Source organism: Bubalus bubalis, chromosome 4 (assembly GCF_019923935.1).
Source record: "Bubalus bubalis isolate 160015118507 breed Murrah chromosome 4, NDDB_SH_1, whole genome shotgun sequence".
Classification (NCBI taxonomy): Eukaryota; Metazoa; Chordata; class Mammalia; order Artiodactyla; family Bovidae; genus Bubalus; species Bubalus bubalis.
The window spans coordinates 145553999-145577225 of record NC_059160.1 but is presented as its reverse complement, the minus strand read 5'-3'; the positions used below and the strand labels follow the sequence as shown (position 1 = coordinate 145577225).

Below are 23227 nucleotides of genomic sequence, written 5' to 3'. Positions count from 1 at the left end.
TCGTGTCTGACTCTTTGTAACCCCATGGACTGCAGCATCCCAAGCCTCCCTGTCCATCACCAACTCCTGGAGTTTACTCAAACTCATGCCCATTGAGTCTGTGATGCCATCCAACAATCTCACCCTCTGTCATCCCCTTCTCCTCCTGCCCTCAATCTTTCCCAGCATCAGGGTCTTTTCAAATGAGTCAGCTGTACGCAACAGATGGTAAAAGTATTGGAGTTTCAGCTTCAGCATCAGTCCTTCTCAAGAATATTTAGGACTGACTTCCTTTAGGATGGACTGGTGGGATCTCCTTGCAGTCCAAGGGACTCTCAAGAGTCTTCTCCAACACCACAGTTCAAAAGCATCAATTCTTCAGCGCTCAGCTTTCTTTATAGTCCAACTCTCACATCCATACATGACTACTGGAAAAACCATAGCCTTGACTAGATGGACCTTTGTTGGCAAAGTAATGTCTCTGCTTTTTAATATGTTGTCTAGGTTGGTCATAGCTTTTCTTCCAAGGAGCAAGCATCTTTTAATTTCATGGCTGCAGTCACCATCTGCAGTGATTTTGGAGCCCCCCAAAATAAAGTCTCTCACTGTTTCCACTGTTTCCCCATCTATTTGCCATGAAGTGATGTGAATCTATGGCATGATCTTAGTTTTCTGAATGTTGAGCTTTAAGCCAACTTTTTCACTCTCCTCTTTCAGTTTCATCAAGAGGCTCTTTAGTTCTTCTTCACTTTCTACCATAAGGGTGGTGTTATCTGCATGTCTGAGGTTATTGATATTTCTCCCAGCAATCTTGATTCCAGCTTGTGCTTCTTCCAGCCCAGCATTTCTCATGATGTACTCTGCATATAAGTTAAATGACAATATACAGCTTTAACATACTTCTTTCCCGATTTGGAAACAGTCTGTTGTTCCATGTCCAGTTCTATGTTCATGAGAACGTAGTTCACAGGAGGCAGGTCAGGTGATCTGGTATTCCCATCTCTTTCAGAGTTGTCCACAGTTTATTGTGATCCATACAGTCAAAGGTTTTGGCATAGTCAATAAAGCAGAAATAGATGTTTTCCTGGAACTCTCGTGCTTTTTCCATGATCCAGCGGACGTTGGCAATTTGATCTCTGGTTCCTCTGCCCTTTCTGAAACCAGCTTGAACATCTGGAAGTTAGGGTTCACGTATTGTTGAAGCCTGGCTTGCAGAATTTTGAGCATTACTTTAATAGCATGTGAGATGAGTGCAATTGTGTGGTACTTTGAGCATTCTTTGGCATTGCCTTTCTTTGGGATTGGAATGAAAACTGACCTTTTCCAGTCCTGTGGCCACTGCTGAGTTTTCCAAGTTTGCTGGCATATTGAGCGCAGCACTTTTACAGCATCATCTTTTAGGATTTGAAATAGCTCAGCTGGAATTCCATCACCTCCACTAGCTTTGTTTGTAGTGATGCTTCCTAAGGCCCACTTGACTTCGCATTCTAGGATATCTGGTTCTAGGTGAGTGATCACACCATCATGAGTATCTGGGTCATGAAGATCTTTTTTGTACAGTTCTTCTGTGTATTCTTGCCACCTCTTCTCAATATCTTCTGCTTCTGTTAGGTCCATACGATTTCTGTCCTTTATTGAGCCCATCTTTGCATGAAATGTTCTCTTGGTATCTCTAATTTTCTTGAAGGGATCTCTAGTCTTTCCCATTCTGTTGTTTTCCTCTGTTTCTTTGCCCTGATCACTGAGGAAGGCTTTCTTATCTCTTCTTGCTATTCTTTGGAACTCGGCATTCAAATGGGAATATCTTTCCTTTTCTCCTTTACTTTTTGCTTCTCTTCTTTTCACAGCTATTTGTAAGGCCTCCCCAGTCAGCCATTTTGCTTTTTTGCATGTCTTTTTCTTGGGGATGGTCTTGCTCCTTGTCTCCTGTACAGTGTCCCAAACCTCCGTCCATAGTTCATCAGGCACTCGATCTATCAGATCTAGTCCCTTAAATCTAGTTCTCACTGCCACTGTATAATCGGTAGGGATTTGATTTAGGTCATACCTGAATGGTCTAGTGGTTTTCCCTACTTTCTTCAATTTAAGTCTGAATTTGCAACAAGTTCATGATCTGTGCCATAGTCAGCTCCTGGTCTTGTTTTTGCTGACTGTATAGAACTTCACCATCTTGGGCTGCAAAGAATATAATCAATCTGATTTCGGTGTTGACCATCTGATGATGTCCATGTGTAGAATCTTCTCTTGTGTTGTTGGAAGAGAGTGTTTGCTATGACCAGTGTGTTCTCTTGGCAAGACTCTATTAGGCTTTGCTCTGCTTCATTCTGTACTCCAAGGCCAAATTTTCCTGTTACCCCAGGTGTTTCTTGACTTCCTACTTTTGCATTCCAGTCCCCTATAATGAAAAGGACGTCTTTTTTGGGTGTTAGTTCTAAAAGGTCTTGTAGGTCTTCATAGAACCATTCAACTTCAGCTTCTTCAGCGTTACTGGTTGGGGCATAGACTTGGATTACTGTGATGTTGAATGGTTTGCCCTGGAAACGAACAGAGATCATTCTGTCGTTTTTGAGATTGCATCCAGGTACTCCATTTTGGACTCTTTTGTTGACCATGATGGCTACTCCATTTCTTCTGAGGGATTCCTGCCCACAGTAGTAGATATAATGGTCATCTGAGTTAAATTCACCCATTCCAGTCCATTTTAGTTTGCTGATTCCTAGAATGTCTGCATTCACTCTTGCCATCTCCTGTTTGACCACTTCCAATTTGCCTTGATTCATGGACCTAACATTCCAGGTTCCTATGCAATATTGCTCTTTACAGCTTCAGACCTTGCTTCCATCACCAGTCACATCCACAACTGGGTGTTGTTTTTGCTTTGGCTCTGTCTTTTCATTCTTTCTGGAGTTATTTTTCCACTGATCTCCAGTGGCATATTGGGCACATACCGACCTGGGGAGTTCATCTTTCAGTGTCCTATCTTTTTGCCTTTTCATACTGTTCATGGGGTTCTCAAGGCAAGAATACTGAAGTGGTTTGCAGTTCCATTCTCCAGTGGACCACATTTTGTCAGAACTCTCCACCATGACCTGTCTGTGGGTGCCTACATGGCATGCCTACATGGCATGGCTTATAGTTTCATTGAGTTAGACAAGGTGTCTTGCTGGGGCTTCTCCTTTGCCCTTGGACGTGGGGTATCTCCTCACAACCGCTTCAGTGCCTACCGTATTACTGGGGTTTCTCTGCCCTTGAATGTGGGGTATCTCCACATGGAGATGTGTACACAAGGGTACACATGCTAAAATAGTGTGCTTTGGCCACAGTTAATGAAGCCACACCATCATTACATCAGCAGCATTTTCTGGGTGTCATTCTCTTGCAGTCAATGTTGTTAGAACCCTGAAAGTTTCTCTGTGGTGCAAGCTGTATACAGCTTTCCTTAAATGTCAGTGTAAGGCAGTGTCCGTCATCTGTTATAACTGGAAGAGAATTAAGTAGAGAGAGCACTTGACAAGCCACAACTTTGGGGGGAATATACACAGAGCCATGGGGGAGGATGGCCGACCCACCAAAGTGACCAAGTTGGCCATGCTGATCCTCTCTGACATTGTGGGGCCCACGACAGCCTGCCACCCGCCTGCTGCAGTTGTGGGCGTCAGGAAAGTGAGCATTTCTTGCTGCTCATGGTTGTGGGCTGATTAGAGGCTGAACCCAAGGAACAGCACAGAAGTGATATATAAAGTACAACAGGGGGAACAAAAATTGAAGTTTTTCTTACTTTTTTTTTTTCCTGGGTCTGGTATCCAGGGTTCCCTAGTCTGGGTCCAGCATACCTTTCGATATCTGGATCAAAAAAAAGTCAAACAGTTCATCAGTTCTTACATTTTTCCTTACTATGATAGAATACAGAAATATGTTAGATCTTTGTCTCTAGTTTTTGGCAAAGAACTAAATCCCTTGGAATTTCCTGAGTGATGAGTGTGTCTTTTATTCACAGTGAGACTCTTTCATTATACCTGAGTTTGTGCTAATAAGGGGACTTAAGGTGGGGCCCCTAGCTAGCCTCAGACAGGCTCAGTCAACAGAAAAGCTGAATGATTAGAGGGTGGGAACTTTTAGCCCCAACCACTGACCCCTGGAACTGGGAGGGGAGGCTCCATGAAAAGTCTGGAATCATGAGATGTGGAGCCCTTCTGAGATGGTGAGCACACTGCAGTGCTGGGAGGGTGGCATGCCTCCCTCCGCCCCCAGAGGACATGGGAACTACACCGTCCATCCCCCACACTGGGTCCTAAGCATCTCTTCCATTGGACTGTTCCTGAGTTGTATCCTTTATACTAAACCAGTAAACATAAGCTCAGTGTTTTCTTGAGTTTTATGAGTCTTTCTGGCAAATTATCAAACCCAAGGAGAAAGTTGTAGGAAACTGATTTATAGCAAGTGGTCATGGCTTGGAATTTGCCACCAACGTCTGAAGTGGGATCACTGCTGTGGAACTGAGCCCTCGAACTGTGGGGCCTGACTGCATCAGTCAGTGCCATGATTGAACGGAACTGTCAGACTTGCATTTGGTGCCTAAAGAATAGAACTGGATGGGAAATGTGTTGGAAGACAACATACACTTGCATTTTGGATTTCTGGATTTTCAAACTATTTCTGTATCAGATGATACCTTTTACATGAATTATAAGTTCCTTGAAATTTATCAGTGTTTAAACATTTCCCAGTTCACTTTGTAAACTTTCCCTACTTTAAGTGGTACGCTGATAATAAAATGCATGATTTTCTTTAACTATATACATTATAAATTGCGCTTAAGCCAAGTTTATATTATAGAAATATGAATAAGCTGTTGTTGAACGTATTCCTCCTTCCAGTTACAATTTTCCTGATGGATTTTTTTTTTTTTTTTTTTTTTTTGTACTTGTATCTTCTATTTGTTTGCATGGAAAAGCAATTTGGTCATTTAAACTTGAATTTGATGGCACTGAGGCTCGACATTGATGATGACTATACAGAAACTTAAAAACATTTTTTTTTTTTTACAGAGGACACTTTTTTTGGGGCCAAAACTATAGTATTGTGATATTGAATGCCTATACTGTAGAGTGAGGAAAGCTTATTCACATGTAACAAGTAACCTATCAGTGAACATATGTAATGCATTTTTTCTTGTCTTTTAGTACGTCATTGGAGAGTGATCTTCAAGTACAACCTCAACCTCTCTTTTAGTATCTTTTATCCTTCTCTTTGGAGAAGGGCATGGCAACCCACTCCAGTATTCTTGCCTGGAGAATCCCATGGACAGAGGAGCCTGGAGGGCTACAGTCCATGGAATCACAAAGAGTTGGACATGACTGAGCAACTGAAACACACATCCTTCTCTTAGGGCTTCACTGGTGACTCAGTGGTAAAGAATCTGCCTGCATTGCAGGAGACGCAGGTTTGAGCCCTGGGAAGTTACACACGCTTGCCAAACTATTCTCTCATGCAGCCTCCAGTCATTTCTCCCTCCTCTTATTTAATAGGAATTATTGTGGTACTGATTGTTCTCTTAATACTTAATGTCAGAGCTATTCATGGAGAAGGCAATGGCACCCCACTCCAGTACTCTTGCCTGGAAAATCCCATGGACGGAGGACCCTGGTGGGCCGCAGTCCATGGGGTCGCTAAGAGTCGGACACGACTGAGCAACTTTACTTTCACTTTTCACTTTCATGCATTGGAGAAGGAAATGGCAACCCACTCCAGTGTTCTTGCCTGGAGAATCCCAGGGACGGGGGAGCCTGGTGGGCTGCCATCTATGGGGTCACACAGAGTCGGAGACGACTGAAGTGACTTAGCAGCAGCAGCATTGTGGTACTGATTGTTCTCTTAGTACTTATTGTCAGAGCTATTCTAAGACACTAGATGATTTTCTTTTAATGTGTATATATGTTCTCTTCTCAAAAAGATATTAGTTCTAACATTATTTGAACTTTTTTGACAATCCATCCTATAGCTCTTCAAAGTATTTGGTATTTTTATTGAATGCATAAATAATTACATATACATCTTGCAATCTGAGAAGAGAATCTTATTCTCTTCTTAGATATTAATGATGTCAAGCGGCTGAAACCTGGCTACCTGGAAGCTACTGTGGATTGGTTTAGGAGGTACAAGGTTCCAGATGGAAAACCCGAGAATGAGTTTGCTTTCAATGCAGAATTTAAAGATAAGGTAAGGTGTCACTCAGAACTGAAGCTGTAGGCCTATCTGTATTGAGACATAATTTAACCACATTGTTACCATTTAAAGACTATATGACCTATAATATAGCTGTTTAAAGACACAAGACAGGCTTTATGTTGATTTGTTCATTTAAATGGTTTTCCTCCATTTTTGATACAAGGAAATGATTCAAAAGAGATGAAGCTCTCATGCTTTGGTAAAATATTGATAATAAAAAAAGAACAGGGATGTTCCCTGGTGGTCCAGGGGTTAAGACTGTGTTCACTGCAAGTACCATGGGTTCTAGCCCTGGTTGGGCAACTAATCCCACATGCCATGCACCGTGCCCAAAATTAGAAAAGAAAAGAACTTGTTTCTGTATTCTAATGAATATCTCTTTAAATTATAGAACTTTGCAATTGACATTATTGAAAGCACTCATGACTATTGGAGAGCATTAGTGACTAAGAAAACTGATGGAAAAGGCATCAGCTGGTAAGCATTAACTCTCTTCTCCACGTTTAACACACAAAGCAGACTAGCTTACTCCAGATATGTTAATAACCTTAACATATTGTACCATTACATTCACTTAGGAAAGAGATAACTGGTTTTATCAGTACTTAAGTCAATAGAAAGTGTAGACTGAAAGAAAAACCACACAACGTAAAGGTGAGTTACAGTTTATTTGAGGACAATTTATTTTCTATTTATATAGAAATATAAATAAGCTGTTATTGAACATATAGCCCAGGAGATAGCCTCTCAGATAGCCCTAAAGAACTACCGCAGAGATGTAAGGGAGGAGCCAAGAGCAATATAAACTTTTTTTTTTTTGGCTGGGAAAACATGTAGTCAAGCATAAAAAGCTGACTGCTAATCATAAAGAAGAGGCATCTCAAGTTAATGATTTCAGTGCTTTTATGAGAAGAGGCAAGAATCTGGGGTCATTTGAAATTTTTTCTTAGAGATTCGTGTTAACTATTTAGGGGCCAGTATACCCAGATCTTTCCTGTTCTTCTCCATCCTGAATTCCCCTCAGGGCACACTGTCAGCAGGTGACCGTAGTGGCTAATGGCTCGATCCTTGTAGAACTGGAATATCACAGGCAACATTTTTTTCTTTGCAGAAAGTAAAAAAAAAAAAAGCCACAAAGATACTCTGAATAAGTACAAACTAAAATTATAAAGGGGAGAGTGAGATCAGAGCTTTGTTAGGGTAACTGGGGAAAACTGCCTAGCATCAGGGTGCTCAGAATGGGTTGAGTACAAGGGTTGGTATTCTCCGATGTAAATATATAGGATCATCACAACTAAACCAGGATCTACCATGCACATTGAATTAACTACTACTACTTCTACTACTACTACTACTACTAACTAATACTGATTGAGCAGTTAATATTTGCCAAGCATGCAACAGAGATACGGGGAGATTAAACTTAACCAAGGTCATACCACAGTAAGTGTTTTGGAGTGAGGACTTGCATCCAAGTTTGTGTGGCCCCAGCTTATTTTTAGTATAATATACTCCCTCTTTTAAAGATTATAAGAGAATGGCCACCATTACCACTTAACTAGTGTTGTTCTGAAAATACTAGCTGATGAAGTAAATAGGAGAAAGAAATAAGATGCAGGAATACTGGAAAAGGGGGAAGCAAATTGTTGCAGATGATATGACTGTGTACACAGAAAACCCTAGAAAAAAGAATTCTATAAGGTGGAGGATTACAAAATGAGTATATATGCACATTGCTAGCTTTGTATTGGAGAAGGCAATGGCACCCCACTCCAGTACTCTTGCCTGGAAAATCTCATGGGTGGAGGAGCCTGGTGGGCTGCAGTCCATGGGGTCGCTAAGAGTCGTACACGACTGAGCGACTTCACTTTCATTTTTTCACTTTCATGCATTGGAGAAGGAAATGGCAACCCACTCCAGTGTTCTTGCCTGGAGAATCCCAGGGACGGGGGAGCCTGGTGGGCTGCCGTCCATGGGGTCGCACAGAGTCGGACACGACTGAAGTGACTTAGCAGCAGCAGTAGCAGCTTTGTATATGAACATAACAGAAACTATAATGGAGGAAAGGATCCCATGTAGAATAGTGTTTAAGAAAAAAAAGTATAAATAAGAAATCTGAAGGACCCAGAAGAAGAAAACTTCAAAACTCTATACAGAAATATAAAAGATGTTAAATATAAAGGTATCATATATTCATGAATAACATTCAGTTTCATCTAAGAAAAAAAATTGCAGGTCAGAATAGTGACAGAAATCCTGAAAAAAACAAGGGTAGTGGTGGTGAGGTTTGCACCAACTGCCTATTTAAGGAGAAAATAAGGCTAGATCTCTGTCTTGCCCTTTACGTTCCTTTCTTCCTCCAGGTTTGCACACTGGCAGCCACCCTCGTGCTGTGGCTGCTTTTCGTTGCTGAGAGGTGCTGTCACTAGGCAGGTACTCCTGTACAAGTAGCCCAGCACCAACCAGTGTTCTTAACCCCAGCTACTTTCTACCCACATGTTAATTGGCACTGGCTGCCAGCATGAGTTTGCAACTCTTGTCTTATGTCAGTGTTTAATTCCAGACAGATAAACTGTAATGTGAGAAAATTCTAGAAAAAGACTAGGTGAATTTAATTCATTAGCTTAGTAGTAGGGAAGACCTTTCTAAACAGAAGACAGACTCAAAATCCAGAAAAGAAAGATTTACTTATGATTTTTTTATGTATCAGGAGACAGTTCTTCCCAGTTTTTTCTTAACACCTGACAAAGGACTAAATTTCTTAATTTATAAATAACTTACTCAAATTGATAAAAGAAAGAATACTAATAGAGGGAGAGAAAAAGAGAAAGTAAGTTTACATATAAGAAGATGTGCAGCCTCACTTTATAATTTAAAATGCAGCTCAGAAAGATAGTGTTATCCTTCAGTAGATCTGCAAAGTTAAAAAAAAAAAAAATTACACCCATGGCGGATGCATGTTGATGTACGGCAAAACCAATGCAATATTGTAAAGTAAAATAAATAAATAAATAAAAATAAAATTAAAAAAAATTAAATGATAGCCTGGAGTGGCAACATTTATATGTAGTTGTGAGAGTTTGAATGGGGACAGCCTTTGTGAGGGCAGTTTGACAGTAGTCAGTCCCTAGGGTTTTGTTTTTTTTTTTGATTGGAGGATAATTGCTTTACAATGTTGTGTTGGTTTCTGGTGAATAACATGTAAATCAGCCATTAATCTCAAAATTTTAAATTCTTCTATTTCTTTGTAGCATTACTACTAGGAATGTATCCTATAGATATAGTCCTGAAAGATGTAGGTATAAGGATGTTCATTGCAGTGTCATTTATAATATCAAACAAGTTAGAAACAACCAAATTGTAATGATTAAGCAATTCATATAACAGAACAGTATATGGCACATTATTCTCTAGATGTTGATATGGAATGATGTCCAAAATATATTAAATGAGAAAAGCAAAGTCCATAGCAGTATACTTATCATAGTGTGATCCCATTTATGCAAGGTAAGATATACATACACACCCCAGCCTCTGTTTATATTATAAATGTCTTTTCTGGAGGGAGAAAAGAACTATAGGACATTCTCAGGAATCTTCAGTAAGTCGGGATAATGTCTTGTAAAATAAAAACATCTGTCTCTCCACAAACATAAGAAAAACTGAGCACACACACACCTTTGTATGAAAATGTACAATCATGAGACTTTGCTTTTAATATCATCTCTATTTTGTGGTATCCTATTGTTTCTGTGGAAATGGCCTTAGCACATGTTAAGTAACAGGTGGCTGAATATTTTTTCTTTTTCATAGAATATTTTTGATTATAACCACTTAATAGTATACAATAATTCAATATGAAGGAAATTTTGAATCATAGTTAACCAAAAAAAGTTTTTAAAAAATCACTTTAATCTCAGTTTTTCCATAGATACTCTTAGTAACATGTAGAGTTTTCTCTTTTTACAGTCCTTTTTAAGTATATTTTCAAAAATAATCATATTGTATGTATAATATATGGGCTTCCCAGGTGGCACAGTGGTAAAGAACCCATCCACCTGCTAATGCAGGAGACACAGGAGATGTAGGTTTGATCCCTGGGTTGGGAATAGCCCCTGGAGTAGGAAATGGCAGCCCACTCCAGTATTCTTGCTGGGATAATCCCATGGACAGAGGAGTTTGGTGGGCTATAGTCCATGGGGTCATAAAGAGTAAGACAGAGTGACTAAACAAATGCACATATATAATATATACATTTTGTTTTGTGGTTTAGAAAAGTTAACACTACAAGCATTTGTTATGTAATTAAATATATAATACAAATATTCCATCTGTATATTGTTCTGTCTGATGGATAAATCATTTTTAATCATCTCTGTTGTTGGACATTTTGGTTACTTCCAGCTTTTCAATTTTATCAATAGTGAAATCATGTATGTTGAACATCTTTGTACATAATTATTTAAATCTCTGAGTTTGGAGAGGTGGAATTTGTCTATCAAAGTGTATGTGCTTTTTAAAAGGTTTTGGACACATTTTTTTTTTTTTTTTTGGTGTTTTAAAATTTTTTTTAAAATTTTGTTGTGGACATATTTTACCAGATTATTTTTCAGGAATATTGAACCAGGTGTTGCTCCTGCCAGGTGTCAGCACCGACAGAAACCAGATTTTTGTGTTTTTTTTTTTTTTTTTTCATTTTATCTAATTAGGAAAGATAGGCCTCTCATTTTAATTTGCATTTCTTAGCTCTTTCAAATAATTACAAAGCACTCAATCACAGATTTTAAAATCTGAACTTGTTCAAGTATTTGAGTAAAATCTACCTTAAGAATAGCTGTATCTTGCCAAAATAAATAATCAAAATGTTTAATATAGGTGAGGAATCTTTCAACGCCAAACTTGAATCTCACCTGACCTACCAACTTCAACTTGTCATTTTTAACACAAGTTTTAATGAGAGAAGTTTTTGGTAGTGTGACACTTTCCCTTTGTGTAACAGCATGAACACCACGGTGTCTGAGAGCCCCTTCCAGTGTGATCCTGATGCTGCCAAAGCCATTGTGGATGCTGTAAGTAAAGGTTTCCTGGGAAAAAAACAAACTCGGTGGCCAAAAAATACGGTGTTGAATGGGGAGGGAAAGTAGGTTCAATAAATATTTGAGGGTGTCCTGTACGTCTGTTACGGTGTGAGGTCTTGAAATTACAAACCATAAACTCAGGTAGACATTGGACTGAGGGAAACCTGAGGAGAATCCTAGTCAACCCTAACCTGGGCAGATAGCAAGCTAGGACAGTCTGTAAGACTCAGAGTGACTCTAGAATGTTCTAAATAACCCAAGGGCCTGGGTACTTATCATAAGCCATTTTTCATAAGAGTACCAATGGGAACTTATGTGGTTTGGTCATAGCAAAGATGGAGAAAGTCATCCGATTTCAGGTATCATTGCAAGAGTGGTTTGTAGTCCTAGAGAGACTTTCAGGTGAGGTAATAAATCATCCATCAAAGAAATAATCTGATTTTGATTAACTTAAAGATTGAAGCTTGTCTAAAATTATTCTCATTTATAATGTTAGACAAGAAAAACAAAAGAAAATGAGGTCTGAGTTTACTGACTTGTATAGTACAAGGGAAAAAGACAATTTAATGATGAAGCCAGTACATTTAGATTTATTTTTATTTGTATATAAATTTTTACAAAGTTGAGATAAATTAAAAGGGGAAAGCCATTGGTTAACGACCATTACTTTTCAATAAGAACATTCTGCCTACATTTTATATATATGTATGTATATATAAAGTCTATATATACATGTTTTTAAATTATTAAAAAAAAACATTTTTATTAATTATTCTCCTGTGTGTCATTAAAAGCCAAGAGGTTTTGAATTTGTTAGCATTTCTTAGCAGTAGAGCAAGCTTTGCATTGTTCCCATCTGGTGTAAATTGTTTTTAGAACTTAAAATTTGAGATAGTTGTCTTCTGTTAACATTCCTTTTAATCTTTCTGTCAATATACTTTTTTAGCTTATTCTTTTTCCGGAATTAGACTAATACATTTTGTATTTTAGTTACCGCCACCATGTGAATCTGCCTGCACAATACCAACAGATGGTAAGATCTATATTCTAGTAAAATTACATTAAACATTATGCATATATGTGGGAAAATTACATGTATATCCATAGATACATCTTACATACCACATACATACAGAGAGAGGAGAATGGGGAGAAGCAGCATTCTGTGCTTTGAGGCACAGGTGGGAAAAAGATGGCTGTACGTACCCCTTTAGGGCCACCCCCTGTGACAGCGTTTCCAAATCATGACCCACTGTCCTCTGAGTTCCTGGTAGATGCCTCGTGGAGGCTGGAGCAGCCTGGGCTCTGCATCCCTGTCTGGCCACAGGCTGATTCACCCAGAAAACAGTTCTTTCCATCTTTAGATATTAGGATTCTCTATAAGGTTCTTCTGGTGAGAATTGCCTATCTATAGGATCAGCCATCAAGAGTAAGGATGTTTAGTTGCTCAGTCGTGTCTGACTCTGCGACCCCATGGACTATAGCCCACCAGGCTCCTCTGTCCATGGGATTTCCCAAGCAAGAATACTGGAGTGGGTTGCCATTTCCTTCTCCACAAGAGTAAGGAAGCCCAAAACAAAACACTGATAAATTACCTGTTCTGGTAATTTAGTGAAGCTATGCATGTATGTAGATTTGTTTTAATGGAATCCATAGCAGGATATATTAAAGCAAGTATATTATTCACTCTTATATGTTGGGTGTAATTTTGATTCTTAACAGGGATTCTAATTTGTTTTTCTTTTTCCTGACTACAGTGGATAAGTGGTTCCATCACCAGAAAAACTAAGGAAATTTCTCTGGAATACAAGCTGATATTGCTGCATCCTACTTGTCGGAAAGTGTTAGATGTGATAGTAGCTTTTCCAAGCTTTAAATTCATAGAACTAATCAATCAGATTCTGCTGTCACCAATCCAGTATATTCATACATTATCTATCTAAGAGCATTTATCATGTCAACTAAGGTAACTTTTAGTTCCTGCTTAAATATCAAGGCGGTTGTAGTTTGGAAGTCATCTGTGACTGAGTATGCAAGATAAGTACATATTGGATGTATATGTTTGCTATGGTTAGGAAATAAAAATTATTTTGTTTCAACTTGGTTTATGACATTTTTATTTTAATCTGAAGTCTAACACTACCGAGCAGGCTTGGGTGCTGTTTGGTATTTGCTTTCTATGACTGATCTTACAATTCAGTTTTACTAGACTAAAAACTCACTTTTTTAGGCACCTGAAAATGAAATCCCTTGTATTTACAGTAGTTCTTGATACTCTGCTCTTGCCTAATTCCTGTCGTCTCATTGTGAGCCATCAGTCAGAATAGTTCTGTGATTAAATTTGTGGACTTCGGAGCTCTGCAGACCTGAGTTTTTAATGCTACATGATCTACTTACTTAGCTCTGTAATCTCAAGTCAGGTACCAAACACCCAACTCTAGCTCCCTTGTTTGTAAAAGAGATGCAATTTGTGTAAAGGCATTATTAAGCATTCAGATTGTTTTAATTGAAAAATTTTTTGAGATCATTATAAAATCACATGCAGTTGTTAAATAATACAGAGAGACTTTCTCTATACCTTTCCCCCCAAAGGTAAGTTTGTAAAACTACAATATAATAATACAACCAGGATATGGCCCTGATAGTCTACCCATCTTCCTCAGATTTCCCAGTTTTACTTGTACTCATCTGTATGGTGTGTTTTTCTGTATAATAACCTGTGTATGCTCTTGTATGCTACTAGATACTTAACACTTCTAATATCACAAAGACCCCTGGTGTTATCTTTTTATAACCACACCCACCTCTGATTACATGTATCTGTAGTTCATTCTTTTTATTCATTCCTTTTTATTGCTGAGTAGTATGTTATGTATGCCAGAGGCTGTTCACCTTGGAGACCTGCAGATATGGGTGTGGCCTAGCGTGAGATTCACACCGATGTATGTATTGTTTTATGGTATGTATAAACCATTTCACCTGTGAAGGACACCTAAGCTCATTCCAGTTTCTGACTATTAAAGCTGCAAGGACTTACCAATGTCTAAGACTCCACACTCCCAGTGCAGGGGGCCCAGGTTTGTTCACTGGTTAGGGAACTAGGTCCCACATGCTGAAGCTCAGGAGTTCGCATGCCACAATCAAGATCCCACGTGCCACAACTAAGACCCAGTACAGCCAAATAAATAAATATAAAAAATAAAGCTGCTGCAAATATTCATGTACGTATTTTTGTGTCAATATAACTTTTCACTGTAATTGCTAAGTCATCTCATGGATGCATAGATTTGGTTTTATAAAATGCTGCCAAACTGTTTTCTTGAGTGGCTATACTATTCTACACTTCCTATAGCAATGTATGAGAGATTCCGTTTCTCTGCATCCTTGCCAGCGTTTGGTTTATCACTATTTTTTATTTTAGCTGTTCTGTTAGGTGTGCAGTGATATCTTGTTGCGCTTTTCATTTGCATTTCTCTAATTGCTAGTTATGTAAAACACCTTTTCCTGTGTTTATTTGCCATCTTCTTTGGTTAAATATTTGTTCCTACCTTTTATGCATTTTCTGATTAGATTTTTCTTCCCAGCGTTAAATGTTGAAAGTCCTTTGTCAGATATGTAGTTGCAAACATTTTCTCCCATTCTGTGACTTTTCATTCTCTTTACATGGGCTTTTACAGAACAGATTTTTAAATCTGATAAAGTCTCCTGTATCAAATTCTCTTTTAATGAATTATGCTCTTGGTATCAAGTTTAAGAATTCTTTACCTAGATCCCAAAGAATGTCTTCAAATGTTTTATAGCTTTACATTTAAGTCTATGATCCCTTTTGAGTTTATTTTTGTATGAGGTTTAGGGCAAGGCTCTTTAATTCTTGCTACAGATGTCCAACTGCTCCAGCACCATTTGTTGAAATGTTATTCTTCCCTCAGTGTGCTGGTTTTGTGCTTCTGTCAAATATCAGTTGAGTATATTTGTGTGGGTCAATTTCTGGGTGCTCAGTCTGTTCCACTGATCTACGAGTCTAAGCTGTCAGAACCATACTCCCTTGGTTACTCTAGCTATATGGTAAGTCTTACTACCAAATAGAGTACTTCCTTCCACTTTATTCTTTAGTCCAGGCTATGTGCCTTTTCACATAAATTTTAAAATACATCTGGACTATGTCTGTTGTCTATGCCTAGGGAAAAAACCTTACTGGGATTTTGATAGGCATTGCATGAAACCCACATATCAGTTTTAGTCATGTGTTTAGATTCCTAATGTGTTTAGATTCCTAATGTGTTTATGTTAGTGATTTCTAGTTTGCTTCCATTATGCTCAGAAAACACAGTTCATATGATTTCAATTCTCTTTAATTTGCTGAGGTGGTTTTATGGCCCAGGATGTGGTCTGCCTTGGGGAATGTTCCATAGTTGCTTTAAAAAATTTTTTTTTGAATTTGGTATTGAGTGGAATATTCTATTTAACTAAATCCTGTTGATTGGTAGTATTTTTCAGATCTTCTGTATCCTTGCTGGTTTTCTTCTAGTTTTATCAATTATTGAAAGGGAGGTACTGAAGTCTTCAATTACATCTATGGATCTGTCTGTTTTACCTTTCAGCTCGATCAGCTTTTTCATGTATTTTGAGGCTCTGCTGTTTGGTGTGTACACATTTAGGGTCTTTGTCTTGCTGGTGGGTTAATCCTTCTATTATTGTGTAATGTTCCTCTTTGTCTGTAGTAATTTTCTTTGCTCCATAATCTACTTTATCAGACACTGACATAGTCACTCCTTGTTTCTGGCTGTTTGCATGTTATATCTTTTTCTATTCTTTTACTTTCAACCTATATATGTTCAATTTGAAGTGAGTTTCTTATAAGTAACATATAATTGAGTTGCATTTTTATCCAATCTTTGTCTTTTAATTGATAGACCATTTAGATTTAAGCTAATTACTGCTTTGTTACTGCTTTATCCTGTTTGGGATTTGGTCTGGAAGTTTGTGTCTTTTATCAAATTTGGGGATTTTCCAACTATATTTCTTCAAATACTCTTTCAGCCCAAGCCACACTTGCCTCTCTGAGACTCTGATAATATGAACATTGGATCTTTTGTTATTGTCCCACAGGCATGTAGGCTCTTGTTTTTCTCCCAGTCTATTTTTCTTTCTCTTTCAGGTCAGTCCTATTATTCCATCCTCAAGTTCACTGAATCTATCTTTTGTCTTCTCCAATCTTAACAGTGAACCTAGCCAGCAAGTTTTTCTTTTGTTATAGTATTTTTCAGTTCTGTGATGCCCATTTGGTTCTTTTTTATAACTTCTATTTCATTGCAGGGAGTTTTTATTTTTTTAACTTATTTCAAGAGAATTTCTAATTGGCAATCTAGTCGCAGCTTTAAGATGACTGCTTTAAAATCTTTGTCAAGATTCATCTCAGAATTGGCATCCATTGACTCTTTTCTCATTCAACTTGTGATTTTCCTGGTTGTTGGTATGATGTGTGACTATTAATAATATCCTAGGCATTTTGTCTATTATGTTAGGAGATGCTAGGACCCATTTAAATCTTTTTATTTTTAGTAAGCATCACCCTATTTAGAGTTAGCACATGGGTCTTGGCCTACTTTTTGTGGACTGTGATTTCAATGGCAGTTTAATTTTCAGCAGCTTTGCAGTGTTATTTTGGTCAGCTTGGTTTATCTGCGGCCAGTAGGGTTTCTGTTGGTTCCTGCTGGTGCTGCCTGAGAGGGCTAAGTATCTACTGGTGAAGGAGGAGAGTCTTAGGCTCCAGGGATAAAGAAGCTTCCTGAACTGGTATACCCATTATGACTGGATTTCTCCCTCTGGCTCAGTCCACCCACATACCTTGGTAACTCTTGGTGGAAAGGGGAGTCTCAGGCCTTGTGGGGAAGGAGAGTGCCTCCCTGGCTGTTTCTTTCCACCTGGGTTGCCAGTGACCCCCTTGCCAGGTGGTGGCATGCCCACCAGGGGGACCCCCGTTCTCTGCGGGTGCAGGCGGGGGTGTGAGCCTGTCTGGGCCGCCTTCTGTTGCGAGGCTGGGGTTTGAGAAGGGCTCTCCCCGTGTTGGGTGGTGGGACTGTATGTGCCGTCACCGCTGTTCTCCAGTCCTGGGCTTCCAAACCAGCAAGCCTTCTTAGCACCTTTCAGAGTTCTTTGGTTGTGTCTCGCTATCTACAGGGCTGTTAGCTGTGCTTAGCAGAAGAAGCAGGGAAAAACAGGTCTATGTCTTATTGTCTGGACCAGAATCAGAAACATCAGCATTCAGACTTTAGTAGCATTTCTCTTATTCTTTTATAAATTGTTTCTAAATGCTGCCTCAGTCATGTGGTTTCTGAGTGATTTGTTAAGAGAAAAATTGTTTTCTAATCAAAGACGATACAAAGTAGGGGACTTCACAAGTATTGGTCCAATAAATAGGAAATCACCCACCCCAATTTATGGGAAGGAAGGGACACAAGGGACAGAACACTAGTCAGAAGGAATGTCAACAACAGTTCTGTTATGAGCGCCTCTGTAGAAAGCTTTCACTCCTCTGGTCAAGTAAGGAAATGCAAAATACTCTTGTCCTTGCTTACTGGGGCTGCAGTAACCAGGTACCACAAACTGGATGGGCTAAACGACAGAAATGTTTTGTCTTACTGTCCTGGAAGCTGGAAGTCTGAGATCCAGGTATCTGCAGGCCTGTGCTCCCTGGGGAGGAGTTATTCCAGGCCTCTCCCTGCTTTTGGTAGTTCCTGGCTTGTGGCGGCATAACCCTAATCTTGACAAGGCATTCTCCCTCTCTGCTTATTTCCAAATTTCCCCTTCTATAAGAACATCAGGGGACTTCACTGGCGGGCCAGTGGTTAGGACTTGGCGCTTTTGATGTTGTGGGCCCAGGTTCAATCCCTGCTTGAGGAACTAAGATCCTGTAAGCTACATGGCACACCAAAAAAAAAAAAAACGTTAGTCATGTTGGGTTAGGTACCCACTCGACTCCAGTATGACCACATCTGAACTAATTACACCTATCATGATCCTATTTCCAAAATAGGTCACATTCTGAGGACTGGGTGTTAAGAATTCAAAATATGAATTTTTGTGGGACAGAGTAACCCATAACAACTTCAGGCATCTGTAAAGTTCTTCATCACTGGTGCTGGATAAGGGTTATCTACATACTAAAGCCTCAAAGAAAGCCTAACCCTTGGGACAACAGTCATTCTACAAACATTTCTTGAGATTTGGTTTTGTGCCAGGCACTGTTTCAGATCCTGTGGGGAAAGTGGTAATAAGCAGACTGGTGAGGTTACGCGCATCATCTGGATAGGCCCCCTGTGTTTGGCACTAACCAAATCTCCGTGGCTTAAGAAAACAACAGTTCATTCCTCACTCCTCACAAAGTCGTCTCTGCCTCTGGGCAACTGTCCTCCCTGTGACAGCTCGGCCTTGGCCCACCCTGTTAACTTTTACTTTCTCCTGATGGTCACCATCACACAGAGGGAGAAAGGGCTGGAGCCTCACACTGCTGAGTAAATGCTCTGAAGTGACACACACCATAGACGTTCTTGGTCATTGGCTCATGCAGGCCTCACGGCCATGCCTAACCATGAAATAAAGTGTTACTATTGACATACAGTGGGAATGCAAATCCTCTGAAACCTTATCTTATACACAGAGGAGTAATCTTTTTTTCTTTTTGAGAAAAAAAGAGACTCAGAGAACCTAAGTAACTCACCCAAGGTCCCTCAAATGGTATGTGATGACTTAATCCAGTTACCTGACTTTGAGATCAGGGGTTTTCCCACTATTTTACACTGTTCCTTAGTTTTCACTGTCATTATTATGTATACCTATGACTGATTCATGCTGAGGTTTGACAGAAAACAATAAAATTCTATAAAGCAATTATCCTTCAATTAAAAAATAAATAAAATTTTTTAAAAAGAAAAATGTACTTACTAATCCATAAGCTGATTATTTCCTTAATCATTTCTCCTTTGTTAAACTTTTTAGCTCTTTGTTATCGGTATCTTGACGCATAACTTTTTTCCTTTGGGATTATTTTCTAAGGATAAATTTCCAGGGGTAGATTGTAAATGGAATACAGACATTTTTGTTCCTCTTATTTTGTTTTCTGCAAGGCTTCTGCCAGTTTTCAATGCAGCAGATAGTTGCATTTTTTTTCCCCCATGGGCCTGGAAGTCAAAAGGAGCGACTGTATTGCTGTGGCTAAATGATTTGGCTTATTTGAGCATTAGTATTCCTATCTCTAAAACGGTGATATCACCATCATCACAGGGTAGCAGGAAATAGGTGAAGGACTTAGCCCAGTGCCAGGGTCATAGTGGGTGCTGAGTGAAGACTGGTTGTTCATAACTACTCTAGAGGGTGTGGAGAAAAGGGTACCCTCCTACACTACTGGTGGGAGTGTTTTTAAACTGGTACAACCACTGTGGAAAACAGTATGGAGGTTTCTGTAAAAACTAAAAATAGAACTACCATATGACCCACCAATCCCATTCTTGGGCATAAATCTGGAGAAAACCATAATTCAAAAAGATAACATGCACTCCAGTGTTCCCTGCAGCACTATTTACAATAGTCAAGACATGGAAGCAACCTGGACATCCTCTGACAGAGGAATGGGAAAAGACGATGTAGTACTTCTTTTTCCACATACAGATATACAATGGAATATTCAGTTCAGTTCAGTCGCTCAGTCGTGTAAGACTCTGCAACCCCATGGACTGCAGCACGCCAGGCTTCCCTGTCCATCACCAACTCCCAGAGCTTGCTCAAACTCCTGTCCATAGTCAGTGATGCCATCCAATCATCTCATCCTCTGCCATCCCCTTCTCCTCCTGCCTTCAATCTTTCTCAGCATCAGGGTCTTTTCCAATGAGTCAGCTCTTTGCATTAGGTGGCCAAAGTATTGGAGCTTCAGCTTCAGCATCAGTCCTTCCAATGAATATTCAGGACTGATTTCCTTTAGGATGGACTGGTTGGATCTCCTTGCAGTCCAAGGGACTCTCAGGAGTCTTCTCCAATGCCCCAGTTCAAAAGCATCAATTCTTTGGCACTCAGCTTTCTTTATAGTTCAACTCTCACATCCATACATGACTACTGGAAAAACCAGAGCTTTGATGGACCTTTGTCAGCAAAGTAATGTCTCTGCTTTTTAATATACTGTCTAGGTAGGTCAATAGCTTTTTTCCAAGGAGCAAGTCTTTTAATTTCATGGCTTCCGCCACCATCTGCAGTGATTTTGGAGCCCCCCAAAATAAAGCCTCTCACTGTTTCCATTGTTTCCCCATCTATTTGCCATGAAGTGATGGGACTGGATGCCATGATCTTAGTTTTCTGAATGTTGAGTTTTGCTTTGTTTTTTTTTTTTGATTGTTGAGTTTTAAGCCAACTTTTTCACTCTCTTCTTTCACTTTCATCAAGAGGCTCTTAACCATAAAAAAAGAAGGAAATAATGCCAGCTGTAGCAACATAGATGGACCTAGAGATTATCATACTTAGTGAAGTAAATCAGACAAAGACAAATATCATATGATATTACTTATATGTGGAATCTTAAAAAAAATGATACAAATGAACTCATTTTAAACAGAAACAGACTCTCAGACTTAGAAAACAAGCTTGTGGTTACCAAAGGGGAAAGGTGAAGAAGAGGGATAAATTAGGAGATTGGGATTATCATACACCCACTGGTGTGTGCTTAGTCACTCAGTCGTGTCCGACTCTTTGTGCCCCTTTGGACTGTAACCTGCTAGGCTCCTCAGTCCATGGGATTCTCCAGGCAAGAATACTGGAGTGGACTGCCACGCCTCCTGCAGGGGATCTTCCCAACCCAGGGATCAAACCCACGTCTCTTGTGTCTCCTGTACTGTTGGTGGATTCTTTACCTACTTAGCCATTGGGGAAGTCCATATACCCACTACTGTATATAAAATTGATAAAACAGATTATTTATATATATAAAACAGATAATCAATAAGAACCTACTGTATAGTACAGGGAACTCTCAATATTCTATAATAACCTGTATGGGAAAATAATGTGAAAAAGAATGGATACATGTATAACTGAATCACTTTGCTGTACATCTGAAACACACAACATTGTAAATCAACTGTACTCCAATATAAAATAAAAAAAATTTTTAATATTGTATCCTCAGCAACACTGCATGATCAATGCATTTTTTTTTTTTCAGGTAAGGTAATCTGAAGCATTGGCCCAGTTATATAAAGGGCCCAAATGAGACCTCTGATTGGAAATTCAAAATTCATTTTCACCATCCCTGAGCCCAGGCCTGCATATGCTTCACCTGTAATGGCAATTAAGTCCTATCTAATCAGTATATTTAATACACACAGGCTTCTATTGTGCTTTTGCACAGAATGTTCTTTACCTTGAGAACAGCTGTCCTCACTTTTGGGCCAAAGGGAATTTGCCTTTACACTGGCAAGGTGAAGTTGCTCAGTCACGTCCGACTCTGCGACCCCATGGACTGTAGTCCACCAGGCTCCCCAGTCCATGAAATTCTCCAGGCAAGAGTACCGGATTGGGTTGCCATTTCCTTCTCCATACACTGATAAGAAAGCTGTGCAGATTACTTCATGATGGCAAGCATTTATTGAAGAGTTATTAAGTCGAGTCAACTGCCACAGAGTTTATTGGTCCTTCTGTCTCTGGGATCTTTCCTTTTGTTATTACAAAACCATTAACAGAAAATATTCACCAGGAATAAGATTAAGCAATAAAAATCACAAGGGTATGTGGCAATCTGAATTTTTTTTAAAAAGCCTGAGAACAATTTGGCAATCTATCAAAATTTTAAATTTGTCTTTACCCTTTGAGTCACCAGTTCTGCTATAAGAATTCATGCTAGTTGACTAAGAATAGCCAACCAGGCATACAGCCTATGGCAGCTTTGTTTATTATAACGAAACCTGGAAAAAATATCCAGCAGTCCAGTTGAGGAATGGCTAAATATTCATGCCATGTAGCAGTCAATGACATCACTGCATGTGCGGATATGGAAAAGATGTTAAAAAAAATCCAAGTGAAAGGAGAAAGTTGTAGTACTCAACAGCTGCCAGCTACGCCCTGGGGGCCAGATCCAGCCTGCTGGAGGTTTGGGAAAAACATTTTACTGGAACACAGGCACACCATTCATTTATGAATTGCTGTGACTGACTTCTAGCTACAATGGAGAGAGAATTTAATTGTTGGGATAGAGACCATATGACCTGCAAAGTCAAAAATATTTACTGCTTGACCCTTTACCAAAAATTTTTGCCAATTTTTGCTCTATCCTACGATCCTCTTTGTGTTTTTTTCACAAAGAAAGTATTGAGGGGGTGGTGAAAGAGAACCGTTAATGGATCTGCTTGTATGGGTATAGATGATTTCTGGGGACAAGCAGACAAAAATTAACCACAGCCAACAGCCGTTATCTCAGGGAGTAGGAATGAGTTCTGTACGGAAGGAGTAGGGCCCAGGGAGTTTCCTTCCACTTTGTAAGCTTCTAGGCTCTTTGGAATGCAAAGAGGCAAAATGGTTGTCTTACAAACAGCTATATAAGGAGGAGACCTTATAAACAGCTATGAAAAAAAGAGAAGCAAAAGGCAAAGGAGAAAAGGAAAGATATACCCATTTGAATGCAGAGTTCCAAAGAATAGCAAGGAGAGATAAGAAAGCCCTCCTCAGTGATCAGCGCAAAAAAAGAGAGGAAAACAACAATGGGAAAGACTTGAAGAGATCTCTTCAAGAAAATTAGAGATACCAAGGGAACTTTTCATGCAAAGATGGGCACAATAAAGGACAGAAATGGTATGGACCTAACAGAAACAAAAGTTATTAAGAAGAGGTCGCAAGAATACACAGAAGAACCATACAAAAAAGATCTTCATGACCCAGATAATCACGATGGTGTGATCACTCAC

General features: G+C 39.3%; 1 protein-coding gene and 1 long non-coding RNA gene across 6 annotated transcripts in view; one reads left to right on the top strand and one right to left on the bottom strand.

Annotated features, from left to right (window-relative positions):
• The window catches only part of PPA1 (inorganic pyrophosphatase 1), a 37256-nt gene extending 23872 nt beyond the window's left edge, over nt 1-13384 (top strand). The window contains exons 7-11 of the mRNA XM_006078073.3: nt 6071-6198; nt 6599-6684; nt 11207-11276; nt 12276-12318; nt 13043-13384. Coding sequence (XP_006078135.1) covers nt 6071-6198; nt 6599-6684; nt 11207-11276; nt 12276-12318; nt 13043-13074 — 359 coding nt within the window. The 3' untranslated portion in view covers nt 13075-13384. The remainder of the gene's footprint in view (nt 1-6070; nt 6199-6598; nt 6685-11206; nt 11277-12275; nt 12319-13042) is intronic.
• LOC112584689 overlaps nt 3117-23227 on the bottom strand; it is a 32211-nt gene continuing 12100 nt past the window's right edge. Inside the window, exons 3-4 of one of the 5 annotated variants that reach the window (XR_006641013.1) lie at nt 3758-3822; nt 3117-3458 (exon numbers count right to left, since the gene is read on the bottom strand). This is a non-coding gene — a long non-coding RNA (uncharacterized LOC112584689). Of the gene's footprint in view, nt 3823-15722; nt 19466-20664; nt 20723-23227 lie in introns of those variants that run through there. The other 4 variants (XR_003109064.3, XR_006641011.1, XR_006641014.1 and 1 more) reach the window with 4 other exon arrangements.